Genomic DNA, 10,288 nt, shown 5'->3' with positions numbered 1-10,288 from the left:
AATTGCGTTGTTGAAATTTAATGGTTACTTATGAGACTTTCATATTATAGAGAATTTAATGATCACTTTTAAAAGTAGTTGAAATTTCATGAGTCTTTTGTATTATAGAGAATTTAATTGTGACTTCTTTGACTTTTATATAAGTTTATCATATGAAATTTATAAAGAATAAAATTTCCTCTTTTTAAGGTGATGGTAATATGATTCAAGAACATGAATTTCAGCTCAAAAGAACCCATTTGTCGTTAAAATATTTTGTGGCGGTCATTGTGGCGGTCTATTGACCGCCGCAAATTGTTGTGGCATGTAAAACCAGCAGTCGAGTGAAAACCGCCACAAATACGTTTGTGGCATCCGGGAAGGTGGCGGGCAAGTGACCGCCACGTAATCATTTAGTGGCGGTTGTAAACCGCCACAAATTGAAAAACAGACCGCCACTAAAAAATAATTTTTTTGTAGTGTATATTCTTATTTCTCTCTTCTTTAATTATTGTTTCATATTTTTTAATTTCTTCCTCTTATATGCTTATCTCATCACATTATGATTAAAAAAATTCATTATCAAGTGTATTTCACAGAGAGTGTCAATTGAGAATGATTGTAAACAAAATCTAGACATATAGAAATTTAAAAAAAAGTTTAATGAACTAGGCCAATTGGAAAAGTATTTTAGAGTCTAATGTTTTCTATCTTATTCAATTTGTGACCAGTTTCGTCTAGAGGGATATTTTATTTCAAAACGAAGAAACTTCCATTAACATTAGTGAATGCTTACTTGAGCTTGTAAAGCAGAGTCATCTTTCATTTCATTTTATTATTTTTAAAAGTAAAAAATTGTTTAAATTGAAAGGTAAGGTATTTTACTTTGCAACTACAAAGAAGTTTCATGCTAACTCCAACTGTTTATATAGTTGCAAAAGACATTTATATATTTAAAATATGATTTATTGAAAATAATAGTGATTTATTTAGGGAATTAAAAAAACTATGTTAATCATACGGTGTGGCGCAGTGGTTAACTCACTTTATCTCTTAATCATGAAGTTGGGGTTTGATCTCCATCCGTGGGAGTGGAGCGTGTATTGTGGTCACCCGTTTACCACTTAGTGTGATCACTCGCGGTGAAGCGATTAGCTGTTGTTGTCGGCCTGATACCCTGAACTTAAAAAAGAAAAACTAAATACTCCTTTGATTTTCTATTTATAAGACCCTCTTAAAACATTTGTGCTTATTTAAGAGAATGTTTAATTAGATCAATTAATTATTGGATTTTAAAAATTTTATACAATTTTTCACGCTTTCCTTAATTAATGTATTGGGTAGTGCAGAAAATAATTAGTTATTAGTGGTAGTTGATACTTAGGATTATAAAAGCTAAATAAAGGGGTATATATGAAAAAAAAAATATTTCTACAGTTTAATAGGTAGTTTATATTGAGGGACACCAACAATATCTCTGGAAAGTCTTATAAAAAAGAACGAGAAAGTATATTGGTAAATGGTGGAAACTATACTTATCAAATATTCATAATTATCAAATTGTTGTCACCAAAATATTGGACATCTTGTAATGGCATGATATTTTGTTTTTCTTTTTATAGACAAATGAGAGTTTGTGTTTGCTTGTGTGAGAGAGATTAATTTAATCAAAATAACATACAAATGTGATAAAATTTTCTCAAGAAACTACCCATTAGAGTAAAAAAAGCTTTTTTAAAAATAAAATATTTAATCATCTTATTTGAGCTCCCCCAAACTTTTTCTTCAAGTTCCGCCACTGCTAGGTATGTTTATGTGTTGATTCAAATTTTGTTGTGATTTATTGCATTAGAAGGATTTTAGGGCTAAATTGCATGTCTTAGGATGTTGCTGATTCTTATGCAGTTAATTGATTTAATAGGAGAGTAAGTCGAACAATGTGTTGTTGACGCCAGATGTGAAATTAATCCTCTGAACCTGCGAGCTAACCCATGAGTCGGATTAGTATGACCATTGCCCAATGTCTATCCAAATTGCATTTTTACTAATTCAACCCGCCCTTGAGCTTGGCTGACTCACATCTTGGAACCCAAATCCATAGCTTATAATCAGGCGTGAAGCTTCCGTCCTTCACGGCCATTCACTGAGCTGGTCAGATCTGTGGCCTACATTGATTGAAGTGAGAAAAGTATTACTTACACATAGTCATATATACACTAACATGATCACAAGACCAAAAGTCAAAATAAAATTGAAGTGTGTTGAGAGCACTGCATTTGGAGAATGAAAGAGAGAGGAAAGAAAAGAATCGAGAAAGGATGCAGATTCCAGATCTTAGATTGGTCAGTCCTTCCACGTTAGAAGCTGCTGGGCCAAGAGGAAAGGGCACGAGTAGGGAAAATTTTGAAGGTACAGTGGGTCATGAAAGCAACCAGCATGAACGTGATGAGATTGATAGACGACGTCGCATCGACTCACACACACACACACGCACTTGTTCGTTTGAGAATCTTGCAAAGATACTAGACCCTGCCTTTCTCGCCCACCACTTCAAAAGAACATTTGTTTTCATGCGTTTCAAAGGATTCGCCTCACGTGCTTTCTGTCTTTCACTCTGTCACTGTTCCTTGTCATCATCAACTACCCACCCCCCTCTTGCATGTTCACTTTTTAATTTAAAAAGTGTCTCCTTTTAATTTAATTTTTCCGATCCATGCAAAACTTATGGTCACCGTTTTTTTTTTGTTTATCTTGCAAATTTTGAAAAACACATATGTTTCAAATTTCAATGGATTATTTAAGGTTGTAATTGATTTTCAGTTTAAAAGTACATTTGCAATATTGAAATTCGAAATTACACATTCAATACCCCAAATGTGAAAAAGACTTAAGACTTCTGTTAGTGAAAATACTTTTAAATTGAAAACCCAACAGACACTAAACGTTTTTGAACAAAGTTAGTTTGAGTTAATTTGTTGTAGTTCTAGCTAGGTCGATCAATAACATAAATGAGTAAAAAAATTCATATTTTATTGGACTACCTAAGGTTAAAGGGATTTAATCTAAATTTTGGGTTAATTGATTTAGACAACACCAATTTCAAAATATTATTATTTTCTTCCTTTTCAAATTCTTTTATCAACATTTTCTATTGTTATGCGCGCGTGATTTGCTAGCTGGGATTTTGTTATTCAAAGTTCATACATAACGAAAGAGGCCAAAGCCCAATAGGGACAAGCATGGAGTTGAATCAAATCAATGAGATCTCTGAATTTATGAGTATACTTGGATCAATTATTCTGTTATCTTTAAATCAATTTAATAGTACTCAAAACCTATATTTATAGAAGCTTTTTTCCTAAATTGATTTTAATTTTTAAATTGTAGAAGAATTTTTGTATACACTATGTATACATTTAAAATATTTATAAAGTGTTTCATAATGGGACTATTTGTTTATTTATTGTTCAAAAGTGAGTTCGAGTCAGCAAGTTAGTCCACTTAACCTAACAGGCGAGACAGATTAGGAGATTCAACCTGCCCACCCCTCCCACCTAACACACTAACAAAGCAGGGCGGGGCAACCTGCTAGGGCATGTTTTTTCTTTTGAAAAAATGTAAATTTTAATGTCGTTCAATGTTTTGGTGGGTTGATTTGTGAGTGAATCGTCATGTCAATTTTCTTTTTATTGAAAGTGTAAACTTCAATATTTTTAGTTATTTTGGTGAGTTTCGATAGGCCAGCTTATTGACCAACTTAATTAACCCGCCTTTAAACGGGGTGGGTCAGAGTATCCCAAATCATTCTTCTGGTCATCCAACCCGCCCCACTTTAACCGAGTTGAAAATGAGTTGAGGCGAATGTGCTTTACCATCCCAATTACAAAGATTAATTTTTTTTTTCGTCAAGGATTTCCCTAATACCTTCGTGACATAAAACTTTGTCTCTTTTGACAAAGTTTTTTAATTTCTTGTAACTATTAAAAATTAAACACTTGTCGGCATATGAAAAAACATAACTTTCTACTAGCTACAAGTCTACAACTATACATTGTAAAGATTACACGTGATTTCAAAGAAGAAAATCATAAATTTTAAAATAAGGTTTTTAGAAAACTTAACCAGTCAAAAAAGCAGTTAATTTATTAAGCTGTGCTAATTTGACAGGACATAAAATATGAAGGACATCAAGACAAATTAAGCTGTTGCTTGCTGTCGACATATGTGGCCTTTTATAATTTATAATAACCAATCAGGGTATCAGATATTGTTTTTTAGTTTTTTTTTATTGAACTCTTGTTTTTTAGTTGATTAGTCCAAATTGATTAGTCTTTGAAACGAAATATATATAAAGCTGAATGTAATTATAAATATACTAAATATAATTTGGAAATAGCATTATCAGGGTTTCGTGCGTGTAGTTCTCATCACACATATGCATGTGGAGGAAACAGCGACACCTTGCGGGACTTTGAAAAGTAGGAGGAGGATTCTGGAAAGAGGACTTCCTGTGTTATGCTATCCAGGTATCCTAGGGAACAACACAACTTGGATTCCGATTCCGATTCCGATTCCGATTCCACGAACCTTCATGCATCACAGGTTTGGTAGGAAAATGATTTATGTTTCTCTTCTTTAGATAAATTCGGTAAAATTGACAATGAAAGAAGTCCTTTCCAGCCAGAAGAATGATTATGATTGATTAAGTTAATATATAGGGGTGGCAAAATAGGGTTGGCCCGTTGGGTTAGTCCGTTTAGCCCATCTTTTTTGCGGGTTAGGTTGGGGCTTTGAAATTAAATTTTAAAAGTCGGTCAGTCTAACCAAACCCGCATTTTAACGGGTTAATGATGGGTTGAGTTAGGTCAGTCTGTCAATTCATTTTTCACCTTTTTTTTTTTGAAAATTTTCAAAATTTCTTTCTATTTTTATTCTTTAAGTAGATTATTGTAAGACTCGCATATATTACAGCTGATCTAAACTAAAAAAAAACTATTTTGAAAACTCAATGGATTCACATATATAAGTTGTGGCTTTTATTTCTATATTATGTTTTGTCTAAAACTTTCATGAATGCTTGACACTATTGTTTATAATAGTTGGTTGACTATTATTGGCTGAAGTAAACTATTATTGATGAGTACTCTTCCGTCCCTAATTATAAGGTAAAGTTGTAAAAATCACGCTTATTCAGAAAGCTTTAATTGATACATTGGTTTTTTTAAAAATGGTACAATCTTCTATATTTACCCCTATTTAAGTGGGTAGTACTAGGAGGAAATAGAATAAGAGTGAGTTTCAATTTCAAAATTTTGGAATTGAAAAATCAACAAATGCAAAGACAAATATGGAAAGAATATTAGCTTTTATATAGTTAGCTTATATTTAGTGACACCACAAAAGTCTCAATGTTATGTTAGCTTATAATTAGGGACGAAGGGAGTAATATTAAGTGAGTGTGTATCAAAGAAAAAATGACAATTACCAATGATTTGATGAAGGTTATTGACATTTACACTTGATAGTTGCTACCGAGGTTACAACTTTAATGACAACGCATGATAAATATTTTTTTGTTATTGTTATTGGTGAGACTTTCTAGTTGAATTCATAACCTTTAAAGAAAAATAATAAGTATAATTCTGATTTTTTTCATGAGCCAACATACGAAAAGTGAAAGATTTCTTAAAATTTATCATTGCACATCTATTTTTATTTCACTACATTTTCAAAGTGTGATAACCCACCAACCTGCCATAATATGGGTTGGGGTGAGACTTGGAACCCAAATGTCAAAAGTGCGCTAGCCCAACCCAACCCGCATTTTGGCAAGTTAGTTGCGGGTTAGGGCATGCCCACCCCACTAACCTATATTGCCACCCCTAGTTATATCCAATACTATTAAATATATGGAAAATAAAGAAAGAAGAAATAAATTGCACCCTCAAGGAATCGATCTTTAGACCTCCCCACAACTAATATATTGAACTGCAATTAAAAAAAAATTCAAATCACTTTATTACTTTTATGTTAAAAATGAGGATAAACATGAAGAAAAAAAATTAATGTTTCAAACACTTCTCCATCCCTTTGAGGCCGCCACCAGCCCATCACCATCTCCTTTGGGCCTCACCCTCCCAAAAGGTAAGACTTTGTGTACTGACCAAAAAAAAAGGTAAGACTTTGTGTCATGGAACTAGGGGTGCACATGGGTTGGGTTGGATGGATTTTGGTCAAAATAAAATTCGAACCGATCAAAATTGGCTGGGTTGGGTTGGGTTGGATTTCACGAATTTCTTCTTCGGACCCGACCCGAACCAACCCGACGAAGTTTGGATTGGGGTTGATGGATTTATTGGGTCACTATATTAAAATAATAATATATCTGAAATATTAAAAAATCTTGCAAAGATTGTTATAAATTCAGAAAAAGTTATAAAAAGTATTAAATATGTTATAATACTAAATAGCATGAAAAAGACACAAAAAGTTATAGAAATAATACCACATAAATGACATATAGTCAAATATCATGAAAATATAAAACTTCATTACCAAATGACATGAAACAATCTAATATAAATAGTATCTAAAAAGTGAAAAACAACACTAAATGTCATGCCATGACACTTAGAACTTAGATGTCTCTCTAACATGCCAAATAGCTATATATAAACATGTAACAAATAACTACGAACAAATACTCTAAGTTCAAATATGACAAATAACTACAAATACTTAAGTCTCAAAGTTTCAAAAAGTCATCACTCCGACACTAGCACTCCAAGTATGAGTAAAATTATAAAAATTATTATTATATGTATGGATTTTGGGTTGGGTTGGGTTGGATGGATTTGAACTGAATCCGAAATCCGATCCGAACTTGGTTGGGTTGTAGTAAAATCCATCCGACTAACCTGATTGTCCGATCCAACCCGCATTTTTTCTATTTGATCGGATTGGGTTGGGCGGGTTCATTGGATTTACCCGGCTCATGTTCACCCCTACATGGAACCATATAAGACTTCATTCAAATTAAAACAGACCCTAATTTGGCCGAAGTCATTTTCATGACTAATATTAAAAGGGCTTAATACATCAGAAGGCCCCTGAAATTGTAAAGGGAATCAGTTCCAGGGCCTGTAAAATTTTCGCATCAAATTGGGTCCCTAAGAATTTTTTTTTAATTCAATTAAGGACAAAGTGTGTCTGATGCTGAAGTGGCTTCAATTTTAGCCTACTCAGCTTTTCCACGTGGCATTTGGAATTATTTTTTACCTGAAAATTTCTAAAACTTTATTTTTTAATACCAACTCATATATTGAAGCATAAATAAAAAATAAAAAATTAATAAAATCTATAATCTAAATAGAAACCTAATATAATAATCACTAATGCAAGATCAAGCACCATCCTCGCACACCATGGTTCAGGTTCAAACGACCATGGGGGGTTGATTTGCTTTTGCTCTCCTGCAAACCTGTGCCTACTGATATGCTAAACTTGCTGCTTGTTATGCTGCTGCGTGAACCTGCACATCTTTTTATTTTGATTTGAATTTTGTCTATCTTTTCCCCTGTTTCATTTTCCCCTGTCTTTGTTTTTTATTTCTCTTGTAACTGGTACCTGTTTGAGCAGCACCTCTTGTGCTTTATATATTAACTATGGCTTATCCAAAAAAAGGTTCAAACGACCCTAACATGGAAGCATTAGCCTCTGAATGCTTGCCTTTAACCCCACCAACCCACTCCCTCTTCTCCCACACCGTCAACAACCGCACCTACACCTTCCTCATCGACCCTCCCTTCATCTACTTCGCCATCTTCGACCACCGCCACACCAAATCCCAAACCCTCACCTTCCTCAACCGCATCAGATCCTCCCTAAAGGAAACCCTCGATTCCGTCAATGATTCCACCGCGCCGCCGCCGCTATCGCTCCAGACGCCGTTCGATTTGATTCTCCAGGAGATTCTTCATCTCGATGACGGGAACAGGTCGTCGCCGGCTGTTGTTGGGATCTCGCACGACGAGGGGTTGAAGAAGAAGATGGTTGTGGATTCCGCCACCGTCATTGCCAATAGGACGAGCGCCAAGGGTCTTGCTGCCGCCGCGGCGATGGTTGATGTCAACGATGACCTTGTTTCGATGACGGCGGTGGCGTTCGTCAAAACGCTAACCCAGAAGCCATTTTGAGGGTTTGATTCGCTTATGCAAGAAGCTGGATATACTCTCATGTTGATGGCAAAAGGGAATCTTGGAGATGAAGTGAAGCATGCTAGTGATCATGTTGATTTAGGGAATCTTTGAGATTGGTTGTTGTTCTTGGTGATGGAGGAAGAAGGAGAGTTTGATTTCTTGTCAGGGTTCAATTTGGGGATGGGGAAGATATATTTGTAATTGAGTTCAATTTGGGGATGAAAGGGTTTAATTAGGGATTGGTTATAATTAGATTATTAGGTTAGTTTATTATTTAGATTATTAGATTGTTTAGTTAAGGGATTATTAGATTAGGTTTTTATTAAGTTTTTTATTTTTTTCTGATTAAATAATTGAGTTGAAATTAATTTTTTTTAATTAAAAAAAATTATAAAAACCACGTGTAATTGATGACTTGGACAAAATTGAGGTCTGACATCATTTGGAAGAAACATTGAATTAAAAAAAAAAATTCATAAGGACCCAATTTGATGCGAAAATTTTACAGGCCCTGGAACTGATTCTCTTTACAATTTCAGGGGTCTTCTGATGTATTAAGCCTATTAAAAGTGATATAAAATTCCTACTTCCATAGACATATTTGCCCTTGAATATAAGCAGGGGTCAAGCACCAAAGTTATTCTATACCGGCAGAGAAATTTCTTTCTTTTTTCTGAACATATAACAGAGTTTTCAGAAAAAAAAAATATGTGCAGAGAGCAAATTCAGCACTGTGTATGTAGCCTAGTAATTGAGACAGAGGCGTGTAGAGTTAATTTTTTGCTATGATAAGTTACTTTCTCTTATTTTCATCTTTTTCCCCTCTTATGTTTCCAATTCATCCTTTTACATCTTTAATCAAAGGTTCAATCTTCAATAAACAAAGTGGGGCGAAGTGGGGATAAAGAGAAAGAATTGCACCCAACAGAAAAGGGCAGCTCTAGCCATGTTAGTATTTTGATTAGTTTTTTTTTTTTTTTGAAACTAGTATTTTGATTAGTTGGTATGAGATAATTTTGGGAAATAGTTTTGATATAGAGGCCAAAGGAACCGTGTGGTAGTTTTGATTAGAATAGGGAATGAAAGGTTACAGGCCGGAGGGTGATACGCAGCAAGGAGTTAGTGGGCTGGACTATGGGCCAACATCATCAGACCTGCCAAAGGAGAAGAGAGTTAGTAAAAGGCCTAGTTGGTGGAAAGACTTTATTTAAGTCATTACATCAAGTTTATATTTACTTAAGCCCATGTACTAGAACCTTCCCTAAATGTTGAGATGAGGAAAGATGTATGGCTATACCTCACTGATGAGGAGAGCCTCCACTCTAACTATATTCACGTCTGAATTCAATGAATGGGTACCAGAGTATTGAAAATTGTATTTATTAGCTTAGCTAGAGTTCTTCTTGAGTATTGTTGTGTGTTCTTAGTGGTAGAGAAATCTATCTATCCGAGGCTTGTAGATTGTGTCTCTCTATAGGCCTCACTAGTATGTCGATTTACAATATTTTAGATTTAGACTATCCTAGATGAAGACATATCATGATAGTTCTAGATAGTTTGGAAAAATTGGCATTGCAATAGCTTAAATCATCTAAGAGATTCTAGAACTTGCATCAGGTTTATCACCACTCCTCCTTGATGCAATTTTCTCTTACTCCAATAGAGTGCGCAAATCCTTGCATCTTGCTCAAGGTAATGCAATAGTCGAGTTTGATCTATTTAGTTGTCTTTGCTTCTCTATTGATTGTGCAGCTATAGCTTTCTTCTTTGATGTTGCTTTAAAGCTTTCAAACTCAAGTATGACCGAGTTGTATGTTTCATATATGTCCACCAATGATCTTGCTCGTTTCGCAGTAGACTCCTGTGAGGAAAAACTCTTTGATGTTGTGCTGAAGGTGATGGAGGCTCGCCTGAGTCTTCTATTATTTCTTCAACTTCATCTTGAGGTAGTTAAGTTGGTCTAGGGATATTCTTCTCCGCTTTTTCAAGATGCATTTTCATCAACTTCAACATCTTTGTTGATGATGAGATTCTGAGTTTGCAAATTGTAGATATAGTAGCATTTTTACTGTGCGTTATATCCCTAGAAGATTCCACAAATTGTCTTGTCT

The 10,288-nt window shown here is 34.4% G+C and overlaps 1 protein-coding gene across 1 annotated transcript; it reads left to right on the top strand.

The window, feature by feature from the left end:
• The first annotated feature begins 6,596 nt into the window (after positions 1 to 6,596).
• On the top strand, positions 6,597 to 8,451 carry LOC130720309 (phytolongin Phyl2.2-like). The gene has a single exon (XM_057570938.1). It carries the CDS (start codon positions 7,644 to 7,646, stop codon positions 8,172 to 8,174), a length of 531 nt encoding a protein of 176 aa, XP_057426921.1. The 5' UTR covers positions 6,597 to 7,643; the 3' UTR covers positions 8,175 to 8,451.
• The last annotated feature ends 1,837 nt before the right edge of the window (positions 8,452 to 10,288 follow it).

The sequence above is a fragment of the Lotus japonicus genome, chromosome 5 (assembly GCF_012489685.1).
Source record: "Lotus japonicus ecotype B-129 chromosome 5, LjGifu_v1.2".
Classification (NCBI taxonomy): Eukaryota; Viridiplantae; Streptophyta; class Magnoliopsida; order Fabales; family Fabaceae; genus Lotus; species Lotus japonicus.
Note: the sequence above shows the minus strand (reverse complement) of the source record. Positions and strands in the feature narration are given on the sequence as shown.

Bases quoted from the DNA above. Each gene is read 5' to 3' on its own strand.
- LOC130720309 (XM_057570938.1), top strand. From the start codon at position 7,644: ATGGCTTATCCAAAAAAAGGTTCAAACGACCCTAACATGGAAGCATTA.